General features: G+C 40.8%; 1 protein-coding gene across 7 annotated transcripts in view; it reads right to left on the reverse strand.

The window, feature by feature from the left end:
• The window catches only part of CARMIL1 (capping protein regulator and myosin 1 linker 1), a 189,598-nt gene that overhangs the window by 2,639 nt on the left and 161,536 nt on the right, over positions 1-25,423 (reverse strand). For 3 of the 7 annotated variants that reach the window (XM_054639030.2, XM_077183515.1, XM_077183536.1), the window contains 9 exons: positions 24,919-24,936; positions 20,961-21,027; positions 20,446-20,642; positions 16,413-16,519; positions 13,889-14,321; positions 8,813-8,891; positions 5,778-6,011; positions 3,006-3,140; positions 1,245-1,391 (listed from right to left, as the gene is read on the reverse strand). In XM_054639030.2, the coding sequence (XP_054495005.2) occupies positions 1,245-1,391; positions 3,006-3,140; positions 5,778-6,011; positions 8,813-8,891; positions 13,889-14,321; positions 16,413-16,519; positions 20,446-20,642; positions 20,961-21,027; positions 24,919-24,936 (1,417 nt within the window). The remainder of the gene's footprint in view (positions 1-1,244; positions 1,392-3,005; positions 3,141-5,777; positions 6,012-8,812; positions 8,892-13,888; positions 14,322-16,412; positions 16,520-20,445; positions 20,643-20,960; positions 21,028-24,918; positions 24,937-25,423) is intronic. The other 4 variants (XM_077183526.1, XM_077183531.1, XM_077183539.1 and 1 more) reach the window with 3 other exon arrangements.

Here is a 25,423-nt window from a genome sequence, read left to right on the forward strand (position 1 = left end):
CCTGGAAATTTTTTGAGTCATCCTTGATACCAGTACCTCCTAATAATTACCTGGCCTTTATCTGGCCTTCACTGACTTCAAACAAAACCCAAAGCACATCCTGCAGCAGCCATTTTAGTTTATGGCCTGATAAATATAGGCAAGTAGTTTGCCTCATAAATGACTGAAAGATGTATCAGGCATTTAAGTCCACACAATGCAAGCAGGTCTCTGCCAGAAGAGCTTACCCTCACCTCGATGAACCCGTACAACACAGGTGACCTGCAGCGGTCTACAGCAGGATCCCAGCTTACAAAACTTACTTTGTCAGAGAGGTATCTCAGAATGAACTAAAATATAATAATTTGATTATGATAGGGAGGGGAGATTCCCAGTTTGGATGGACTAAATTTGATTTTATAATACAAAAAGGATAAATTTTGGCCTGAGGAAAGGTTATGTGATGTCTTATAAACAGAAAAACTGTGGGTAAATAAAATTGCATAAGATGTTCAAATACACAATTAAAATACTTTAGGAAAAAAGTAACTTTGAACAACAGTTCAAATTAACCATTTAAGAGGTAAAGAAACATAAACATGTACCATTTGAGAACAGGAGCTTTTATATTTTAAAAGCACATAAAAGAAATGAACATTTGTATAGCCTACTGAATGAGCTCACTGTGAGTCAAAGCTGCTCCTTCAACTAACAGTGCTGGGCTTGGGTTCTTTAGGTGGTATTTTTCTTTGCTTTTGCAACTGAAAATCAAAGTAAGAATAAATAATCCGATTTACCCAGTTCTCAAATGGTTTTGTGAGTGATGCACTGAAACTGGCACTAACAATATTCAAGCTGAAATGTTTTTTGAAACACTAAAGTGCATGATCTTAGAAATGACAGGTGTGCAAGCAAAGCAAGCAGCAGCCAGCCCACCTGCAGCGTGCCAGTGCTGCTGCACTGAGCAGTCACAGATAGTAGTGAGTGCTCTTCTGCAAAGGGGCTGCATGTGCTAGATGGGACTGGTCACTGGAGTTGACACAAAGGAAAAATGCACAAAACATGTTTTCTCTGTGAATTTTTTCATGCCATGTAAATCCCATGAGGGCAGAAATATGATTAGAACCCCATGAGATTTTTACCTTTCTCATAATGACAGATGACAAACCCACACCCTTCTGTGGTTTCTTTGCTATTACCATTTCTTAACAATTGTTAGTGCCAGTTATCAAGCACCACCTTGATGAAAAATGAAAACTTCTAACCAGAAGTTGGCTGTGCCATCCTCTGCCCAAGCACATTAGCTTCCTCTTCTGCACTGGTAGAATACTGCCCCGGAGTGGTTCTCACGCTGCCAGATGGCTTGGCACAGTCAAGAGCTGCATCTCTTTTTTGACAATCTCCTGTTTGCTCTAGCAAGGAAAAGGATTTGTTTATACTCCTAAGCTGTTCTGTAGGCCCACATACAGAAGGTAATATGAAAATTTTCACTTATCCAACCTATTTAATCAATTATTCAGAGAGCAGTAATCAGTATGCCAGTTGCTTGTTTAAATGTAATCCAGATATCTTGAGATGTTGGTAACTGCAGCCTGATCTCACAGCTGCACAGTGCAAAGAGGTGTATTTTCAGATTGTCCCAGGAAGTACAGTTAAAATCAACATAAAGCAATTTTACAATCAAGTATCATCTAATTTGTAGCTGTATTTCACAGGAGATTCAATTTTGTTACTAACTTGGACAGATTTGCAGTGATTTACCAGTTGCAGAAATAAATTGAACATGCTAGCCTGAAGAGAGGCAGAAAGCAAGGACAGAGGAATGGCTAAGTGAGGAAGTAGGACAGTAATGAATAAAAAAGAAAACATGAAAATGAACAAAAATGAAATAAACAGAATTTACTCTTTCCCAAACAACTTCATGCAAAGCCCAGCAGCTCCTTAAGGAGCTGGCAAGTCTAAACTATTATTGATAAAATATGTACAGTGGCATATAGAGCCAAATAGAAAATTCTGTGTTTGACTGAGAGGCTTAAGGGAGCAAGAAGTAAGAAAGCACAATGCCTGACTTCTGTTGCTTTTGGCAATCTGGATCATCTGAATGATGACAGTGGACTCTGTAGGCAGCACAACTTCTCAGTCTTCACAACCCAGCATTATGTAGCTACATCAACTTGTTTTTTTCCCATTTTATGCTGTGAAAATCTGCTGTCAGAGTGTGAAAGGGCACCCCTTTGTTTCACAGCTTAAGTGATTTTGATTTTGTTTCACAGCTTAAGGGAATCACCTTAGATATCTTTCTTGAGGAGAGACCCAGGAAAGAAGACATCTCACCCCCAGATTTCAAACATCATCACTTGTACCAGCTAACATCATGGTGAGCAACATTCCTGTGACTACTTCTCCACGTACCCTATGCTATCAGAGGAAGCTTGAGCTCTTCTAAGAATCAACTCAGGGCATGAAAATGCATCAGCAAAAGTAGAAATTCAGTGCACACATGAAAATCAGCAAAGAGAAGAGAGCAGCCTACTGTTGTATATAAAAGATAGCAGGTACCAAGCCTTGCCCTGGCACAGAGACTCATTGCCCAAAGACGGGGAGGCGAACTCAGTCATGTGCAGAGACCAACAGGAAGGAAAACAAAGAGAGCAGTGGGCTGGCTGCAAGGAACAAAGTTATGGCTGCTCCCCTGGAAAGATGCTGAATCACAGAGCTGCATTTCACACTACTGTGTGAAATTTCACATAATTGGTCTGAACATCTTCGTTCAGACCAAACCAACTATAAATGTACACATGAATCCCCTAATTATTCAGTTACATTACTAATACCCAGGGATTAATTGTTTATTTGATTTGATCAAAGGTAGGTGGACAAGATGCTGAATAGGTGACCAGATATATTTTCCTTGCTTTTTGTACCTTCAAATGCATAACCCTCTTCCCTTCCAGGTGAAAAAAAATTAGGAGACATTGAAACATCAAACTTCACTAGAAGACACCAGGTTACACAAATACTCCTACCTTCTTGAGAAAATGATCTGACTGAGGGGCTGCTCTGACCATCCTTTTCTTTATCAGAAGGAACTTTCTTCAGCACTGGTGGAAGCAGGGCAACTTTTGGGGAACTGGGGCCAGAGGGAGACTCTGGAGCATCCTCTGTGGAGTACCACAAACAAAAAGGTGAGAAGGAAAAATTGTATCTACACTAAAGCTCACAGAAACAGTTGTTTATGGTGGACCAAACCTCAACATAATACACAAACAAAAACCAGACAGAACCTGTGTCAGAAAAAGAAGGATTCAGGAATTAACATTACAAGAAGAGAACAAATTGTATGGATTTCAGCCCAGGTGAAAGACTTTTAGCAGTCAAACAGAAGATCTCCATTTCAGCATTTTTCACGTGTGCTGCTATTGTAGTGCAAATAGAAATCTGATGTGAACATGTGATTTACCTGCAAGATATAAGTAGCAATTTGTAAAGAAGAGCTGAAAAAAAAAGGATGGATTTCTGGAAATATTTGTTCTAGTTATATTTTTGTTGTGCTGAAACATAATAAACTCATCAATTTAGATGTCCTGTTTCAAAATGATAAGGTCTAAAAGTGAACCAGGGGAAAAAAAACCATAAAAAGCATTACAGAACTCTGTGCTTCCATGAATAACTTCCCAGAGCATAACACAAGGGCATCCATGAAGAGTTGCTAAAAAGAAAAAAAATACTTCCATCTTCCAGACTGTGAGAAAACCTGAAACTTAAACTTAAATCTATACTTTAAAACCATCTAGATATCTTGTTTCTCTAAAAGGCTGGATATGGATTATGTAGGGCAAACTGACTATCATCTTTACAGTCCTTACAGGAAGACCTTGTCAGTCTTACCCTCCACAGGCCTCATTTGGACAGTAGGGAAGTACAGCCACAGTGGATTATTAAACTCCTTTTAAGTTTGCTTTTCAAGAAGTAAACAGTGGCATGTGTACATAACAGAGGACCAAGGAAGATAGGTTAGCATTGACAGAAGAACAAAAGGAAGTCAGAGTGTCATCTGTATTATGCATTTGTAAAAAGAGTTAATTCAGTTGCATACTAGAAATTAATCAGAATTTATCTCTGCTAAGGAGAGACCACAAAGAGTCAACTGTTTCATTTTCAGCACAGGAAAGTCATGAGCATCCCAAATGCAATTTGGTATGAACAGATACGATAATTCTTGGACCTTCTCCATGCATTTGATATGCCTGTGAGGCCATTTGCTTGGGAAAGCTCAATATCAACACAAGGAGGAGGACAGTGACTGGCAAACACCGCTAGATATAGACTTTCAGTCTTTGACAAACTGTGGACATCTGAGCTGTGCTCCTTTGCACCCAGATAACTTAGCAAAAAATTTGCTACTATTTGTGTGATCACAGTGCTGGAAACAACAGCGAGAGCAAGAACACAGAAAGGATGATTGCTTGGTTTTCTTCATCATGTTGCCTGGGCATTCTTAGGCAGTGGGTTACTACAAGTACTAGGAGAGAAGTTAGACTGCAACAGAGCTGTGCTGCTTTTACTATTGATCAAAGAGCTGGCTTATTATGGGTAAGTATTAATTACTCCCTTGTGTTAAATCCACAGTACATTCTCTCTGCAGGAAATAGGAGCTGGCAGAAACAGACAGCTCAGGTCTTCCTGACTGCCTATTTTACAGACTGAGCACCACTATATAATCCAGGCCCTCCCTGTTGCATTCATCTCCATGAGCATCCAACTCGGCATCCCTCACTTCGATGACTGTTTCTAAAATGGTCAATAAAATAAATGTAAATCCACCTAAAATCTGAAGGGGATTTTGTATGTGAACAACATTCTGCCCACTGGAATGCAGAGACTAAGGAAGGCTCAGGTTTCACATCAAGGGCAGGGAGGAGGCGGTAACATCCCTTTGACTCCTCATCCTTATCAGAAATTACATCATTCTAAGGTCAACAGTGGTTATGGGAAAAGTCAAGAGGGCTGCAAGCTCTTACAGATGGCCATGCTCATATTTTTCACTCAGTTAATGAGCTGTATTTGCTGTAGATACTTGGCAAGTCTGTAACTGGCTTTTAATTCTCCTCAATTGCAGTGGCTGTACTTTGGGAAGAGGAGTTTGTAACACTGGGCTATTAAACAGCAGACAGACAAATGCATGGGAGATGTGCAGAAACATTTCCCAATATTGGAAACCTTTAGGATAACATCTGGGCAGAAGGCAGTCTTGCAGGGTTATAAAAGCCCAGTTGCAATTATTTTCAGTCAAAAGCAATAAGGAAAGAAACAAAGGCTAAACAAGGAAAAAGTAAGAGATAGCTGGTTTGTACAAATTATTAAGAAACAGACACTTATTTGAGGGGCTAAGAGCAGCCTGCCCCAAAACCCCAAGGCCTTTAGTATATAGAGCCAGGTTTTTAGAGAAAACATATTTATTTTAGTCAGTGCTGCTACAATAGGCTTTGATGCTGAAGTAGCTTTCCATACTCACCTCTTCCATGATAGCAGGCTAACTCAAAAACAGCTCTGCCACTGCCACTACTGCTTCTCACACTTTACTCTTGAGGATCACAGATTGAACCATTTTAATAAGTTTACTTGAATTAGGGCAAAAGGAGGTGGAAAAGAAGGATGTGAGTCAAGAGCATGGCAATGAAGAACCTGTCCCTCTCCTTCTAACTTCTGTTCAGGATGTGGCAATGGCTGTCTCCACCACAGCCCACACAAACAGCACCCAGAGCTGGGGATAACAACTGCCCGGAAGAGCTTCTCACCAGTACGAGAGGCAGAGCGTGGTTTCTGTGGCACTGTGGGTCGTCCTGCCAGGCTGGGCTTTGTAGACTGCAGTGGGGGCTTTGGACTAGTTGGTGTATTGGAAGAACTTCTTGCCTTTGCACCAGCTTCTGCCTTTGGTTCAGCTTTTGAATTTTTTTCTGATGATGCTGAGATGGAATCGCCTTTATTTGATGCAAACCGACTCTCTGGAAGGGTCTGCTGTTGTTTAGGCACTGAAATAAACAGACATATAAAATAAAGTCTGCTGCAGCACAGAAGGGTCCATGCACAGCTATGGTGGTGTGGAAAACACCACCACAAGCTAACACATACACTGCTATGTGTAAGAGCATCCCCAATGCCTTATTCAAAATCACTGCAAGCAAAGCCTCTAAACCTGCTAATTTTGACATGTGCTAAGATTTGTGATTCAATTGTCCCAGACAGCAATTGCATGTCCCACTTTTTAATATATTTGAGATGATGGCTAGCTGGACCTTATTCCTCCTTCATATTTCTAGGAGCAGATGGCACAGCCTACCTGCTGAGAAAACAGTGATGGATCAGTGGAAAAAGTCACTCCTGACTGTTTGGTGTCTCTACAGACAAAAGGTTGGGCTTCCAAGATGAACAGAGAAATCCTGGCCCAGAAAATAAATCCCAAGTGTGTGACCAGCAGGCTACATCTTTTTATTTGTTGCTTTTAGCAAGCTCTAGAAGAGATTTTGAAACTCAGCCCAGATCAAAGTATTCTTTATATAGTATTTTGATTTGTCTAATAACACTGGACATGGCTTACAGTTTCCACACATTAGTAAGTTTACCAACATGTTGTTTATCCCAAACAAAGACCAAAGTATTTAGAGATCAATTTACAGTGACTTGCAAGCAGTAAGTCAGTCCCATCTAGCTGTGCAAGCTGGTAGAAAGCCTGCTGGACTCCAGGTTGGTAACAAGCAAAAAGCCTGCTTTACTTTCCTACTCTGCAGCTTTCAGGAGGTAGAAAGTTTATGTCTAGCAGTTTCAATGATAATCTTGGAACTTGTTTCTTAGCCTGAGACTTTGCACAGTTTTCACATCTTAAATCTCAGAAGAGAATTTCAGACTAACTGAAATGTAGACTTGGTAGCCTTGGTACTTGGCAAAACCAAGTGTGTGCTCACAGATGCTGACTTGACCTACCTACCTGCTATTCCCATTCAGAAAGCCTACTGAAAATGGAAGTGCTGAGCACAGACATTTCAATGGCAGTGGGAGGGAGGGTGAGTGTTTATACAGTTTGTTGCAAGCCAATCTCCAGTATGTTTTTCCAGCCTATGTAGCTGTGTTCCAGCCCAGCTGGAGTTAAACTCTGGCAAAGCAGACAGCTGTATGGTGCATAGAGATGAGCATGAGTGTGTGACACGGAGAGTTTGTGTCTGCACATGTGAAATACTTTCTTGCTGCAAGTGAAACAGCAGGACACCACCTGCACCTGTGGGTGTGTGCATACAAAAGAAGCAGGCAACATCCACACACAAAGCAAGGAATAAAACCCCCAAAACTTATTCTCCTTCAGAACCACGAGCTGAGTTCTCCTGTAAAAATATTCAGGAATTTTCCATTAACTTTCTTTCTTTTCTTCCTGACCTCAGGCCTTCTAACATTACTAGAGCACAGTAATTTAAAATAAATTAGCTCAAGCCAAAGACTAACTGTAGCTGCAACAATGAAAAGAGAGCCTTGGGGAGCTCTCAAGCAAGATGGTAAGGAAAAAATTGACAGCTGGAGGCCCAAAGGAAGGGGCAAGCACAGTGCAGTGTGGTGGGGTGAAATGTGTCATATACGGAAAGAACGACCAGAGACAAGTTGAGGTCACACACCCCCAGCTACTCCAATGCCCAAAGTGCAGACTATCCTTGCTCCTCTGACTTCAGTATGCTGTCTTCAGGGGACACATACAGTTCACAAGGTCCTCCTCAAAATACAAGCAGGCTTTAAAAGCACTGATTTATAGATTATGGCATGCTTTGAATACTCTTTTTTAAAAAAGCTTTAGAAAGACCTAAAACTTCAAAATTGTATTTGAAGTGCTCAATCAAGATGGCCACATTGGGATTTTGATTTCAGCCTTTTTCCAGTCTTTTTTTCTATATGTTTTTGCAATCTTGTGTGCCAGGCTTGCAGGATACCACTGTTGCTGAGAAATCAGACCTGGATTTCCTAGTTCAGACCACTCCTTTCATGTAGTAAACACAAACCACCAGAGCTGAATCCCTTTTGAAACCTTCACTGGCCAGTCCCCAAAGTATACATGTAAACCAGTCTGTCAACCTTATCCTTAGCTGGCTGCAGTGTGCCATGTCAGGGCCAAGGACTGTGGCTTGACAAGGGCATGGAAAGATGAGGTGCAGAGGGAATTGGTGCTATAAGCACTGCAAGGCTGAACACCATTTTGTACACAATGGAGAGCAGCTTTGTCCACATGAGCAGTGTCCAGGGGCCTCCACAGCTTTGCAGACAGCCCTGGCTTCAATCAGACTGGTGAAATCCTGGGAAGAGCCAGCTGCCATTGACTATGAGTCAGGACTGCTGACAGACCGACAGCACTACAGCCAGCTGAAAGTCAGCACTACTCAAGTTAGTATGAGCAGACCTAAAGCTTGAACACTGGGCATATTTCCATCCTCAGATATATTGATAACTTCCACTTCTTTGTGCACAGGCATTTCTGCTGGCTCTTGGGTTGAGCTTCAGCTGATCCCATTAAAAGCCAGCCTCCTTCCAAAGGCGCCCCAGCCACCCGCACCAAGTACTTTCCCTCCTGTGCAACACGAGTGAAAAAGTGAGCCACAAACTCAGCCCTAGAGCTGACTTCATGAGAAGTGCCATCCATAGCACAAAAGTGAGCTTGTTTCTAATGCTCTTCACATAGTGTAAACTCCTACTTTGCTTAACCAATTGCAGACATTTAGTCTGAAGAGGGAAGTGAGATTTTGGACAATAGGCATTTTGTGTTTTCTAGGAAGTTTATATCAGGAAACTTATACTGTACCTGTACCACTTCCATCCAGTCGTTCTGAGCTCATTGTTGTGTCAATAGACTCTCTGGGAGTTGTGTCATTCCCAAGTTTCTGTAAGAGTGAGAAAAGCTCTCAGATTAGTAACACATCTGCAATTAATACAACTCAGTGATCCTGTTAAGAAAAACCCTCTAATTTGGAAGCCACGAGGCAGAGAAATCAGTGATAACAAGAAATGGTGCACTCTCTCTCTTTGTTTCAGATTTTTGAGAGCTAAGTGGGAAGGAAACTACCCTGATTTGCACCTAACACTGCCACATGCCTATCAGAGCTGCAATGACACTGCCTCCTATGTAACAGGTCTCCTAGCATAGCTCTGCATCTAAAAACTTCTTGTTTGAAATTAATACCTTTTTCTGAAGATCTAGACTTTGAATATGACCGCTGAATTGATCTTATGCTCTTCTACACAGAAGAATAACTTCTTATTTTAGATAAAACTGCAACTACAGAAGTAGCAGTGCCCACATATTTACAGGATTCCCCTAAAAACCTACAGACCTTACTTACTGAAAAGTTTTTAAAGCTACTCATCACCAGCACTGCTGGGTGCTCAGCACCTCTAAAGAAAAGGGACTTCTGGTTTATGTGCTGATATTTTGCCTCTCTTCTATTGCAAATAATAGGTTTCCTAACATCTTGACCTCAAAAAAAAACCCCAAACTCTAGAGGCTTTTGTCATGTTATAGCTAAGTGAGGTTGAAACCTGTGTATTCATCAGGAGAAGTTTAGATATGCAGCACTTGTAAGGGAACCAGCCTCCTTTTACTGCCTTACTTGCTACCAAAGCTTAGGCAGAAGGACAAATGAGAGGATTCAAAAAAAGCACATAGACTTAGGTGCAGGATATACTAAGAGAAAAAGCCTTATAAAGATAAGACTAGGGATAGAAGTGAGATTTTTTTTTAGACTACAAAGGTAGGGATAGACTTCTGCAGCCAGGCAGCTTCAATCTTGATTCTTTATTTGCTATTTCAAGACAGCCAGTGTAGCAAATGATTTAAAAGCAAATTATTTGTTCTGGTGAGCACTGCATCTGCTTATATACCCACGCATAAGTAACACTGATGTGTTCAGGTCACTGCTACTGCTCCAACACCAACTCTGACTGTCCCTCTCATCACATTTAGGAATGTACAGTGTACAAACCTGATCACTGCTTTTTGGGGGTTATGACCTGGAAGACTGCTAAGTATAGCATATAGTTTAAAATGGGACAACAAGAAAGACAGGAAGGAAGAAAATGGTTACAAGTAGCAGAAGTACATGCCTACTACAGAAAAAATGATGTATTTAGAGTGAAATCAGTATTTCAAATACAAGCATCAAGAAACGATCTCTAAATATCCATGCTGACCGTGTGCCTTTCCCATGCATTTCAAGAGAAGATGATTTTGGGGAGTGATGCAGAAGACAGTGTACCTGGCCTTACAGATTTACTGATACCTCCACTTTGCCCATGTAATTTCACAGCTCCTAAAACAAAGCCTCTCTTCAATACAACAAAGAGAATGGAGATGCTGAGTGTTTGCTATGCCTGTGTAAGACCTGGCAGGGTGATGCTGTCTTCCAACCTCTCTCCTCTTAGAACAGGTGAACACTTAGAATGGCACACTGCATTAAGGAGGGTGCTATTAGAGTAATCATTAAGCTTCCTGTGCTGTAAAACTACCCTGATACAATGAAGTCTTCTGGACAGATGAACTCTAGAAATGCTGTGGCTTGTAGAACCAAAATATTTAGCTACGGTGTCCATATGGACAAAACAAAGTCACTGCCAAAGATAGAAACATTAGGGCTTTGTGCCACTGGGCAGAAACTCAGTTTTTCTTCTCATTTCTTGACTGACACTGATATTTTGGCTAAATTCTCACCTGTTTACCTCCTACAGTTATGCATTTTTCTATAAGTCTGTCTTGGCTATATATTTTTTAAGGGAATACCACTCTCCTTCTGCTGGATTTTTCTTCTGTACCTTGGAAAAACCACCTTTTTTTGCAACAATCCTTTCATGGAATGTAAATTCTCTTGAACTTTCACTAAGAAACGAATTTTCCTATGCAAATCCTGAAGAAAGATGCCTAACACTTAACTACAGTAAATGACTTAGGAGAGCTGCATGACTGCATGAAACTAATTTCACTATTTCACTGTAGTTCCTTCCTCCCTCTCTAGTTATGGGACAACTGGGGAAATATGACCATGTACCAAGACAAGCAGAAAAGCCAGTGCTGGCACCTATTAGTGTAGTACTTAAAAATGCAATTAGGATGTGAGCATGTTTGGCTACCTACTGTACACACATTACAAACAGCTTATGGTCCCCAAACAACACTAAACACTGGCAGCAAAAATTTACTGTGAGAAGTCAGATCAATGCAGCTGAATTCATCATGTAGATAAATAATACCCAGGCTGTATTTTTAAAAGGAATTCATGCAAGGCTGAGAAACACTGCAGAGTTGGGTGACACTGAGAGGGAATAAACAGGCTATGAATTATGGTTTCCTCGTGGGCCTTGCTCAGGTATTTAAAAATCCAGCATGTAACACTAGATGGAGCTAAAAGATCTATTTATGTGTGCCCTGAGGCAACACTGATCTCCAAATACTTGACTCTACCATTAGTGCCAATTCCCTCGTTGTATTCTAAGCACAAGAAAACAAAAAATGCATTTACCATCTTTCCATCTACTCTGCACCTGCTCATCACTTTTATCTGTAACAAGACTGTGGTAGGGTATGAATGAAATAGTAAATTCCTTCTGGCTTTGTTTTCATGTAAAATAGCTTAGAATATAAGCAGCCATCTGTACCTTGCAGGAAAATACAATTTTCTATCATACTGAAATTCTGATAAATTTGAAGATGTTACAGAACTTGATATCACAACCATCCTATACAATGTAGCAGTGGGATGCTGTCTTCTGCAGCTCAGGTGTCAGGATACTGTATGATTTCCACCTTCATGAGTATCATGAATAAAAGTGCAAACCTAAATTATTTGATATTGTGATGGATGAAGTATGTGAAAAATGCTTTTGAACAGCAGTTCAAATTTGTGTCCTCTGAGAAACATTAAGGATAGATAACTCAGTACTCTGCTGTGTACAGATTCCTATTTCACTTCAGTTTTATTGTCACTCTTTTATATATGTATATATATAAAGACATAGTTTTGCATTCCATAAATATAAGATTGTACAAAAAATAAGATAGCTAACATTATTTTCTTGTAATTTAAACCTGAAATAAGAGAACCAACCTTTCCAGCCAGTAAATAGGTTAAGTGTGGTAAAAAAACCACCCCAAAACCTTGGAACAGGCAACAACAACTTTTACTTCTGAAGGATGAAATTGAAGTTTCCAATTATTGTTATGAAAGCTCACCAACTGAAGAGGACTTTTACTTTCCCCACTTACAAAAAAAAATTACACATGCTAATATTCTACCTCAGTCACATCCTTTCAGATTGGACTCACTTGACTCAGATTTGATTTGAGATAACAAGTGTTAAGAACCCAAAGAGCATGAAGCATACACAATTATGCACTTGTAAAAATTCATATAATCTGGAACAGCTTGGTATTTTATAAATTACAGGCAGGGCATAATACTCTTATTTAAAATCATAGGGCACTTTATTTGAAAATTTTGTGCTTTAAAAGTCAATGAGACTATTCATGGGCATTACTTAATACCAAGGAGAAAGGAAAGGAATTGGTCATTCTTCAGAAAAATCATTTCTGCACTGAGGATCCCTTTAATGATCCATACACAACTGCATTAATTTGAATCTGCTTGTGACAAGACTCAAACACTGTAAGGCTATGAAGAAAGGTAAAAATGGACTTTGGGTGCCTTGCTTGGCCACAGCAAGACAACTCTGTACGTGTCAAAGGAATGAAAACACAATAAAGCATGAGATGAGCTTTGTTGTAAGGTAACACCTTTTAAATGACAGGGGACAGTGATGGCAAATGGAGAACATCTGAGTGCCCTGCACATGGAAGAGGAGGAGAGAAGTGAAAAAAGGCTTATTCTTTGGTACTTGTGAAATATGCCAATGGCAGCTGGCAGGAAGCAGAGGATAATAATGGGGAAGACCAATGGCAAATGGACATCAGTCAAAATAGGCCAGCACAGAATGCTTTGGAGGAACATAAGGATATTCCACTCTGTGCATTTGCAGAGTGAAGCAGAGTTCCTGCCCAGGATCAGCACTTCACAGAAGAGAAAATTACAGAGAGCAAAGGGAATCTGGACAGACAATTGGAAATAATTTTCAACAGATTATTTTCTTTCATTGTTAGTTTTTGAAATACATAAGTCAAAGGCATAAAAATAATTCGGTGTGGTACAAAAGGACATAAAAATCAAAAAGTGCAACAAGAAAAGTATATGCCAAATATTGTAAGGAGTGACTGGTAGCCAGATTTACTTCTCTGCATGGAATATATAATTAAAGATACAGCAGACCTCTCCATCTGTCTACATCATTTTCTGAAAGAGAAGAGTACAGCCAGCCACCACTGTAGTTAACTATGCCACATACCTGAGGTATTTGTGTGCAAGAGGCACACAGTAGGAAGCCTGTCCTAGTTTTACCTTTTCTGAAGCAATTCCAGTATGCACTGTGAACAAACCAAACATCATATAGAGTGGAGATACCGAGCTGGGCTTCCTAGTTGGCCCCAAGTTATTCTGTGATGTGTGCAAACAATTACATGTCCTCTTCTGTGTTTGTGATGGTCTGACACCAAGTGCAAGGGCAGGTGTCACTCCCTCCCCAAGGGGAGTGAAAGCCGAGGCTTAAGGGTGCAACTCCAGCACCATATGTGCAGCATGTGCCTTGGCCAGGCTGTTTGTGTTCAACCATCACAGCAGAGAGCAGTCCTCTCGCAGGAACACCACAATCCCTGTTGGAAAGCAGGACTGATGTGTCAAGCCCCAGCCCCCAACCCTTGCAGTCCCAAACCACCTCTCCTGAAGACACACAATTTGGCTCTTTTTTTTTAACAACTCAAAAGAAATCAAATTGCCTTCACCTTTTGAGCAGAGGCTGCTCTCTTCTCCTGCTTGGCTTTCATTTCTGCGAGAAGTCCACTGCCCATCACTTGCACACCGTACCTCCGGCCTCCCTGGGGGCTTCCCTTGCTGTCACCCCTCTCGGCTTTTGCCACATCATCTGTCTGCACCTCCTCCAGTGAGTCTGGAGTCTTTAATTCCTCGGATCGCTCTGCGCCACCGTTCTGCTCTGCAGGCTTTGCCTCCTTCTTGCTTGTGTCTAAAGCTGGGCTTTTTGCAGCAACCTTGGGTGAGGAGGGCTCCTCAGCCACCGACACAGTCTGGGGGCGTTCGGATTTGGAGCCTCTTGATTTGATTAAGTTAAGGAAACCGCTCTTCCTCGAGTCCCTTTTCTTCTTCTCATCACCTGCTTCACTGTGCTCGCTGCTGTCTGAACTTTTAGTTGATGGTCTCCTAAAAAAGACACAGACATTTCAAATTTTCTCCACTCTCCTCCTCCCTTTTTAAAATAGTATCATAGTATCAAATGACTTCTTCCAGGCAAAGCTTATCTTTCATATATTGCCCTAGGCCCAACCATTACCTGGTGAATCTATATTAAAAACAGGACAACTAGCATTGATTGTATCCTTCAGGATTCTTGTGCTGCTTTGTGCAGCTGTTTCATCTGCACTGGGCATCCAGCTGTTTTTAACACCAGACAGCTCTAACCAAGCAGTCTATGCACATAGATACTGGGTTTGCTTGGCCAGTTTTTGGTAGCAGGGCGTGCACAGGAGTGGCTTCTGTGTAAGGAGTCCTCCTGCTGCAGAGGAAGGAGCAGCAGAGAATGTGTGATGAACTGATTTCAGCCACCATTCCCTGTCCCCTGTGCTACTGGGGAGGAGAGGGTAGAGAAAATCAGGAGTGAAGTTGAGCCCTGGAAAGAGGGAGTGGTGGGGAGAGGTATTTTTAAGATTTGGTTTATTTCTCATTAACATAGTCTGATTTGATTGGTAATATATTAAATTTATTTTCCTCCAAGTCGAGTCTGTTTTGCCCATGACAGTAACTAGCAAGACATCTCTCCCTGCCCTTATCTCAACCCAAAAGGCTCTCATTATATTTTCTCTCCTCTGTCCAGCAGGAGGGGAGTGATAGAGCAGCAATGGTGGACACAGGGTCAACCCACCACAACATACAATTTCACTCTGCTCTGTTACCAGAATGCACTGCCTGTGGTTTGCACATGCCTATTAGTAAAAGGAGAAGAACTGATCTAGGCACATGTTTAACACAGCTTTTGGGAGATCTTGTTCTTTAAGGGCCCTCCTTGAAATAGGAACTAGCTGGCACAGACACTTTCTCTCAGTAAGGAGTACAGAGGTCACTTTTACAGTGCAGATGCTCATCTTAAAAAAAAAAAAGACGCCCCAAAACCAATCCCTAAAGAGTCCACCTTCCACTAAGGTTTTCTAGAGGCATCTTCTGAGCAAAGTATTCACACTTAAGGGCAAAGCTGACAACATACACATTCACATAAAAGCACCCAAACTGGAAAGAGAGCCACTGGTGTCCCAGATAAAGATCCTCAGCAAAGAGCATGGCTACAGATGGGTAAACAGGGATGTGCAAGTTCACAGGGAGATCTGAAATGAGCAGCTGGCAGGCACCCAAAGCAAGCACAGGAGAATGCAAGCCTGTGAACACGCTGAGCTTAACCTATTTAGGACATTTTTCAAAGCTACCATAGTTTCATGCCTCCACATAGTATATCACACATGGCTTCACATGTCACTATAGATATCTATAACTCATAGTGACTTTAGAACATTTGCCTTTCCTGGCACAGTTATCTACCAGTCACACTTACTGTTTTCCTTAATGGAAAACACAGAAAAGGCCATTCCAAGTTGCCTGGAAATCACCCTTGCTTTCTCATTTAGTTATTGAAATACTCTTGTGTGCACGTGCACAAACATGCATGAATTCAAGAGCCTCTACATGCACAGTTCTGTAAAAATACAGCCAGCTCCAAAGCAACTGCATAAGCTCTATAATCTTTATATAAAGAAGGAGACATCTTTCAAATTAATGTTTTGCTTAAACCTGGAATACTACAAATTGGTGAAACACATCTTTAACATATTTCAAAACCAGCATAAATCTACTGTCATCTATGGAAACACTGTACCCAACAGCACTCCTCACTAGAGAGAAACACCTACAATGAGCACTGGGGAGACTCTCAACCAATATAAAGCTCTGCTTCAGCTCCAATGAGCTTCACTGAAGGGTAAAATGAAGTCAACTGAAATATAAAAATACACACTAGTTATTAATCCCCTCAACGTGTACAGTAAAGCAATTTATTTCAAAGTAGCCACTTTTAAGGGCAGGTAATTGAATTCACAATGTCTTGAACTACTAAGGTATTTTCTGACTTTGACAACAGCAACCCTGGATATTGGGAACAGGAGTCAAACACAGCTTGAAAGTGCTGCTTGCCCAGTTATCAAGATGGACTTTTTAACAAAAATAACTTCTAAAACTTTTTAAACTTACTTTGAATCCATTTTTGTCACTTTCTTAGTGAAAAATTCATCCACACCTTCATCCACTCTCCCCATGAGGCCATTCTGATCCCCTTCTGGTGGTACTCCAGCTGACACCTGACAGAAGAAAAAACTCTCTCTGTTATATAATAATCTAAGCACGTTTGCTCCAGTAATAATAATTAAGAGTTAAGACATTATAAAAATTATGTGTGCCAACCAGAACTCAGTGCAGACAACAGAATCACCACTGGAATTCCCCCTCTAGTCAGGCCAGCTGATGCATTACATCAAATGCAAAATAACCCAAAACAACAGTGGCAAACTGGATGCTGCAATATATGAGGCCAGGAATCAAATGCCTTGGGCTTGAGAGAATAGAGGTCAGTCAGACAAGCAACAAAACACATAAAAAATAAATCCCGATCAGGTGGTGACCTGAAGAGAAAGTATTTTCAACAGCCAGTTGTTTCCCTATTTGGAGAAAAACCTGGATTTTGGACTTAGAGATTTAGAAACAGAGCTCCAGCAGGCTAACAGAGCCTTTTATAATTCATTCAGACTAGCACTTCTAAAAGCAGAGACTCTAAATACAGAATCAGGTGTTCCATTTCAGGAACCAAACACAGACTTTTGCTCAATGTCTGAGAACAACAAACTTGCTCCCGATCTTTGATTTCAATGCCCCCATTTTGAATATGGGTGACCTCAGGCATACAAACCAGGCTGGCTTTGAAATACCTCCCAACCACAAAGGCCCTGTGAAGATTAGCTGGTGACTCTGCAGCCTCCTGGGAGGATTTCTCATGTGGTCTAGCTCCTGTACCTGGCTTTGATGTGGAAAAGCTCTATTACCAGTAAAGACACTTCCTTTAATTCAAATGCCACATGGAAACCTTTTAGATGACTACAGAGGACTCCCCAAGACCCAACCCATTTGTACTCTCAGTAGTGTTAGGGACCAGGACAAAATAACAGGGTTTGTAATTTGAAACAATTCAAATCAAGGAATCTCCTAGTTGCCACTATAACTCAAGAGTAATCCCAGCTTCTCTTCTGATGTGGAATACAAACTTTCTACGTTTCAATACTCTTAAAAGCTGCTATTAATATCAAATCCAGTCTCATTAAGTCAGGAAAGTGGGTTTCATATGAACCATGCTTTGACAGAGCCATGAAACTTTTAACTTTCCATTCCTGAACCCTGTTATTTTTGTTATCAAAGATAACAGTTAATATTTTATTGACACCTGCTGTAGCAATCTAATACTGATATGAAAGGAGCCCACCTGGTAATGACTCCTTTGCTGCCAGCCAAACTGGCAACAGATTTTCTATGAAGAACAGTTCTAGTCTAAATTAGCAAAATGATTTAGCAGATTTTCAACTTTGGTATGTTCTGTAGCAAGCTTGCTGAGCTGGAGCCTCTCAGAGTAGGCAGGGGTGCACATGCCTTCATCTGGGTTGGTCTCAGTGACAAACCCCTTATCACCAGCATCTCAACCACAACACAAAATAAAAGCGAATGATGCATTTTAGCAGAAATGAGAAACCACTTCATATTGATACTATAGTCCTCCAGGTAGTAGGGATAAATATGAAAGTATCAAAAGCAAGAGGATCTCCTGAAGGGGAGCTAATTCCAGGATCCAATGATCTACAGCAAAGAGAAGATCTACCTCATAAAGAGAAAATAATTTGCATATGAAACAGTAGCAAGTTCCTAAAAATTAATGAAATACGTACAGAAGTGTTGAGGGTGTAATAAGGTCCTTAAGGTACAGGATATTCTTATAGCTGTTATTGTAACACCTTCTGGTACCAGCATTAACTGTAAGACTGAGCTCTGGTTTGTGTTTTACCCTCCTAACTCTTTAAAAAAAAAAAAGTGTTAAGCCTTCATTTGTCCTTTTTTATCTCTTTTCTAAGCTTAAGTTTAAAAGCAAGCATGTTTCTTTGTTAAGGAAAAAAATGGCTTTGAAGCAGAAATAAGTAAGATGAATCACAATCGCTTTCATACATTAGAGATTCAACCTCCTTTGCTGTACTAAATCTTCACACATGAAGGAAGAACTCATGAGGTTAGGATCTCACAAAAATCTAAATTATAAACAACTGTTTTATCATTTTGCTTCAAAGTTAAAGCTACTTGAGACTTTGAGTTGGCTTTGAGTTTTTATTTCCCCCCCCCTCTAAACATTCACTCCAGTAGAAACTCTGACAAAACTATAAATCTTTCTTCTGCCCACCCACCCAACTCAAGTTAAAAGTTTGTTTCTCTTTTTTCTCCATTTTCTCCTTTATTTTCTTACATTTTTCAGCTTCCAAAGAACAAATCTGTTTTGCAGCAAAACCAGAGAAGTACAGCTATGATCATCTGAGACCCCTTGAATTACTAAATACAGATAATGGGAACAGCAAACAACCCAACATAGCTGCTTTAAGTGGCAGAAAAGGTCAAGATTTTGCCTCTCACAATTCAAGTGCTTTCCCTAAGCACTGCTTTCTGTATTCTTGAAGTGGCAAAACCAGCAGCAAATCAACTCTGCAAGCAAAGTCACAGTCCACTCATGACTCTGACCTCCAAAATCTGGCTGGTTTATTTTCAGAAGCATCAAAACAAACATCTTAAAGTCTTTCAAAAATTTGTTTGGACTCATTTTGAGAACTAGTAAGGAACTAAGTGGTTCATAAAAACAAGACAGGGACATATGAGTTTAACTAAAAAAATCTCCTTTCAATTTCTGCAACTAAATAAACTCCCAATTTCCTAATTAATTCAATATGGATGAGCATTCCACAACACTGCACTATCATGGGAAGTAAGACTTGTCTACAAGGAGTGACCTTTTTGCTGCTATTGAAGAAGACACTGCATGTGCTAGTTCCAGGCCTGGTAATGAAGCACCCACACCTCCCACACCCCCATTCCTTGCACCTCCCTGTGCTGATGGCACAGGACATGCTGAGCTTGGAAGCAACTGGGAAAACATGTGCATTCTGCAGCAGTGGAACTGGGAGAGTAAACACAGATGTGTTTTCACTACATGGAGACAAATCCATTCTTCTGCTACCTCTAGCCTTCCCAGTGAAGCACAAGGGAATGGAAAGTTGGCTTGAATATTCCCTTTGCTTGAATGTTTCTCCCTTTCCAAGTGGCACAAAAAGCACTCCACTATCTTTCCCAGCATTAGGGAAATTTCCAAGGATCCTCTCAATTGGAAATCCTCAGGAAGCAGAAGAGGCCACAGGCATTTATTGTGAGGCAGCCTAACACAGAGAGGCAACAGCTGCCCCTTGATGGGGCTACTTATCACATCAGCTGTGCCCTGTTGTTGTGAGATAACTCTGTAACTCCTCCAGATCTGTCCTCACATACCCTGAGGACACACCATCACAGAAATAAATCTTTACTGACGCCCCGTGTGCCAAGGAAATGGAGCTGTGGGAACTCCATGCACGTATAGTGAGTTCACACCAATGCCTTTCGTGAACAGACAGTGCTCTTCTGTTTTGCCTTTCTAAGGCAGGCTCCAGCATGAAAAGCAGATCTGTGACTATGCAGATTTGCTGGCCCAAACACCATCTTCAGTTTAGGAGCTGTGGGAAGCTGGGTGTCACAGAGCAGCTCCTCTGAGAGCTGAGAGAAAGAAGGATTCATGCCAAGTTACCACATCTTAATGCAGGCAGAAAAAAGGATTAAGACTTAACAAACCCTTGCAATATAATTGAAAAGTCTCATGATATTTTGTGCATTTCCTGTGAAAGCTCCAAGCACCTCCAGAAACTGCCTCCATGAAAAAAAAACCAAAAGCAAAATAAAAAAGGATAAAACATATCCTGGATTTAGGCTGTGTCAAACAAGACAAAAAGCTTGTAATAGGGATAGCACACTGAAAGACATGAATACCAGAAGAAAAATTAAGTAGTTGCTTATGGCTTTTATACCTTCAGCCATTGTCCTCATTACACTGCAAGACCTGACTCATGGCAAAAAGCAATCAACACACGACATTGCCAGCAATATTTTAATGTAGACTCACTGCTGCTTGGCTGGGCTGCTGCTTTTTATTCCTTTTGGGCCTTAATTTTGTAAAGTGTTCCAGTTTCCTTCCTTCTTCTGATGGCAGCTCTGAAATGAATCCAGAAGTTCGTTTGTCTGGCCTGCTGGAAGGAAATGGTGGGTCTTCTATATGGATAGGTACTTCTTCCAGTGCTTTATCTAGATCAAATTCCATTTCTAAGAGAAATCAAAACTTTCTAATTAGATTTAACATGATATTTAAAACAAAAGACGATGCCATTCCTCTTTTTGGTGGCAAATAATTATAAGCACATTCAGGGAACTTAGCCACAACATTTCTGTGAGCAGAGAGAGCACTGTGAGCCACTATTTACTATCAAACACATTAGCAGAGTCCCAAAACAAAGCAGCCAGTGTGGGCCACAAATGAAATCCAGAGGGAGGGAGAATCACCTGTGTTATTCAATCAAGAACCATCTAGAACCACCTCAGGCAAGCAAAGAAACAAAATGGTTTTAAGGAATTCTCACTTACCAAAAGCTCTGGACACTGGCCGGAGCATTCTACTGTGGATGCTTTTCCTTTTTGATTTAGGAGTCATCTATCAACACAAAACAAAATAACGATTACTTTAGGGGACAAAAGAAATGACAACAAAACAGTTTTTCAAGCCTATGAACCATTTAAAGATCTGATTTGATTTAACACAAGAAGGGAATGGGGCTTTTCCTCCCTCTCTCATACATTCAGAACTTTTTTAAATTTGTATTTTAACTGACTTTAAACAGAACCAGGGAGGTAGTTCATTTGTTCATTTTTCCCATTAAAAGTGCAGACTGCACACAGGATGATCACTGAAATTGTCCAAGCATTAAATCTTTGATCTCCATCTGTAAAACCAGGGAACTATTAAAATCTCACCTCTGCAGAGATCACGAGGGACTCATTTAAGATTTAATTACTTTGTCCAACACTGCAGTTAATGACAATACCAGGAATAATCTACCCCTTGTTCTGGCTTTTATTTTTGATACAAAACACAGTTCTTCAGTTCATTTGTTAGTGGTATGTCACTGGGAATCAATGCTTCTGGACATCACCACACAGCTCACCAAACTTCCCTAGGAAAATGAGCTTTGGAGAATACAGCCCTTCTTCAAAAAACAAAACCACCACGTTGGCAGTATCTGTAGCAAACACATGACTTCCTTGGACTTAACAGAGATTGAGAAGAGGTGGAAAGTTCAGCATATGTTCAACACAGTCACTGAATTACTGCTACCAGCCTTCTGATCTTCATGTTGCCAAAAAATGTAATGCAATGCCTTAAGAGTGCAAACACCCAGACTTAAGACTCAAGTTTGCTCTTTTTGGAAGAAAGTTGTCTGTCTTGTCTTGACTGAAGGCTTCTGAAAGTTTGCATGACGAGAAAGAGACAGTTTTGCTACAGGAAATGGATGCATCATCAATTCCAAACCTCTTAACATAGCTCAGCATTGTCAGACTTTTTGTTTAAAAACTGAACTGCAGGTTTTCTCAAGATTTAATTTAAAATCACTCAGGTTCTATAAAGATGGGCTCCTTTTGTGGTAGAGTTGTACATGCTGGCTTTAGTGATATCCATATAGGTCCATTAACCTGCTAGTCTTGAAGCCTAGTGACTTCAAATCTAGAGGCTTCAAATTCTGTTATGACTTACCACTCATTAACAGAATTGTTAATGAAGGTTAGGAGAATCAATTTTAATCAACCAGAAAAAACATAGTAGGCATTAATATTTCAGACAAATCATGAACTGTTTAGGGCAGACATTTGCTGGTTTTTATGCACAGACTCACATGTGCTGAATTCATATTCCCAAAGTGGTCCCGAGGATCATTACACCACTACTCATATGCTCAGGGTTATGACAGATTTTTTTTGTGACAGGACAGCTATTACCCGTGTTCTCAAGACCAGAAAAGGACTTGAAGACTACAGAGTGGGCAATGATAGCACTGCTTGGGCAATAAATAAATAAATAAATAAATAAACAAACAAACAAACAAACAAACAAACAAACAAACCAGAGCTCTGGTTTTATTGACACGTACATTGTTGGGGAAAAAAAAAGATACCTTCAGCAGTTGCAGGTTTCCACTTCCACATTTGACAACCATCAGTAAATGACACAATAGTTTCAAGATGAGCCAGGAAGTAGTTTGCCACCTGAGCAGACACACTCTGACGCTAATGAGCAGGTTCACAGTTACCAATACATTAAATCCAATGGATTGGATGGTGAGTGGCTGGAGAGGTGCTGAATTTTTTCAGCCACAACTGCAGTGGACCGTGCAAGAGGTAGGCAGCTGGGCAGCCTCTGAACTGCACACCTCAACAGCTGTCCATCCATCCCCCAAACTGAAACAACCATAGCATTCACACCTCACATAAGAAAGAGCTGAAGCAGCTCAGCATTTGGGGGACAGCAATCACAAGTTACTACCAGTAGTCCTGGTTTCATTTCCAGACACAGCCCATTTCTCTTGTGACAGTATATTCACGTGCATTTTGGTCTGTTTCCTGTTTTTGTATGGGTGGTGTGACTGGAAGTTACATTTAGTAGATACAGCAACTCCTGTGCTAAAGAAGACCAGAAGGAGGACAGAAAACACTGATGGAAGAGCTCTGGTCACTCAGTAGCTGCACAGCCACAGGCAGTGTTCTGAGTGCATGAACACCGACAAGCTGAGAGCTGCCTCGGCCCAGGGCACCAATGCAAAGCAGCACAGGGCAAGTTTTGAGGTTCCTGTGCAAGGACTGGAATGCTCCACATTCCAACAGCCAGGAACAGAATGATTTCATTTTACTTCCCAGACAAGAAAGTGCCCCCAGATGACCCTGCAGAGCTTGTGCTGATGACCATAAGCCAGTCTCTGCTGTAACTTACTGTCAGCTTGGCATGATCCATCAGCAGCTTGGTTGCTGGGGATAAAGGCAGAGGGATAGAGATGCTTCCCATTTGCTTTAACAGCATGAATAACAGCTCCACATACACTTTTATTTGAAAACCTTCTGTTTTCTAGCCTGTTTAGGAAGTGCACAGATGAAAGGCTTCTTGCCAAGTGAACTTTCTAGATCACACGCAGAGCAAAATGGGTCAAAGCATTAATTTAAATAGGCCAGTGTGCTCTTTTACAAAATATTAGGCTTAATCTCTGCTTAACATCTCAGCCACCACACAGTCTGCTACAGCAGCAGCACACATGTCATTGCTAGAGGAGATATCTGAATTGCCCAGCCTGACTCCCATTTCCTATATTTCATGGAAGCAGTTCAGCTTTGGTAGAAGCACATCTTCTGTCTCCTCACTACCTCTGGCCCCACAAGCACAATGTGGCTCTCTCTCTTTATGCCTCCCTTGTGGCCTTTACAAAGGAATAGCTGTTAGTATCACCTCCTCTCATACACAACTTCCACAGACTTTCCATTCTAGCACACCACCTCCTGAATTCTTCCTTGTTTTGCCTACTTTTCCATAAGCACATTGTAGGCTGCTTGGCAGAACAGACAGAAATATTAACTTCATCTCTGGAATTTGAGAGGATCTCAGGAGATGGCTCCATGAATGTGCCCTTCTGCAGTAGATGTGGGCCAGCAGATCTCTACCACACTTCCAAATAAGGGCTTATTAACACACTGTCATGTGTCCTTACTAACTTTAAGCTCCCAGGATCTCTTGCCCTGATCACTTTTCCAGATTCCTCCCTTCTGACTGCCTTCCTCACAGAACTGTCTGAGCTCTCTGGAGTTTTCTGAAATTGCATTACCAGCTGTGGAAGAACACTAGTACCTTGGGAATTAAAAACAACAACTGAAATTGTTCTGTTTTGAATGCTAGAAAACAATGTACTTTCAGAAACAGAATCTCAGATATTCTCTTTGTTTATACAGATAATTGAAATTACTCTCAGTGCCAAGGGATATGCTTATTTCCATGTTTTTCTCCTCCTACTTCACAATAATTTATATTCAATCCTATTAGATACAGAGATGCTCTGTGACCCTCCTGTCACTTCCCTTTCAGAAGATTTCATACAAACTAATGAACAACTTGCTGCTCCCTCTTGAAATTTATCTCCCCAACCAGACTCCCTTCAACATATGGGTTTTCAGCTTTGAGAACATGTTTCATTAAGCAGTATGATGCTTGAATATAAAAGCAACTCAACAGATTTTCCTTCTGAGCAGTAATATTTGTGCTTATGCCTCCAGCATCAGCATTCTGCTTTTGTTTGGTCTTAAAACCAAGGGATCCCTTAAATTCAGATGCTACATTAGCTGAACCTTTTTGTAAATCCAACTCAATCCTGAATCACTGCCTATTTCATTTGTAGGTGCAGATGGATGACACTACAGTCTCCCAGGAGACTCTCAAGGCAGTACAGAGGCAAATGGAGCACAAAAACATAAACAAGTAGGCCAGAAACAGCAGAGCTAAAAAAATACTTACACTTGTACAGCAGAGAGTCTCCATGCAGCAAAAAAGAAAGAAAAAAGAATATGAATGGGGAAGACAAAGCAATAGCAGTTCTCAGGAAAGGAGGGAAAACCAGGAATCACCAAAATAAAGAAAACTAAAGCCAAAACACTTGGAAGTCTTAGCAGGAAAGGTGACATGCAAGAATGAGGTAAAAATCCCTTGTATTTGGAAGTGCTAGACAAATTTTTTTTTCCAGAGGATAACCAGAGAAATATGTGCTCTCTCATTTGATCTACATTGGGACAAATTAAGGTTTTCTGACATTTGTTTCCAATATAAGGCACTCGCCAATGGTGCCAACCTGCCACCTGCTGTCCCAATTTTTCCATTTTGCTGGCACCAGTAGCAAAAAAACCCCAAGTAATTCTCCTACTTCCTAGTTGAAAGAAGACTCTGAATTAAAAAATGCCAGTTTGTTGTGGTGTGCAAGCAAGCAAGGAAAATAAAACAAAGCTTCTCTTGAAGGAATGAAAAA

Source organism: Agelaius phoeniceus, chromosome 1, assembly GCF_051311805.1.
Source record: "Agelaius phoeniceus isolate bAgePho1 chromosome 1, bAgePho1.hap1, whole genome shotgun sequence".
Taxonomy (NCBI): domain Eukaryota; kingdom Metazoa; phylum Chordata; class Aves; order Passeriformes; family Icteridae; genus Agelaius; species Agelaius phoeniceus.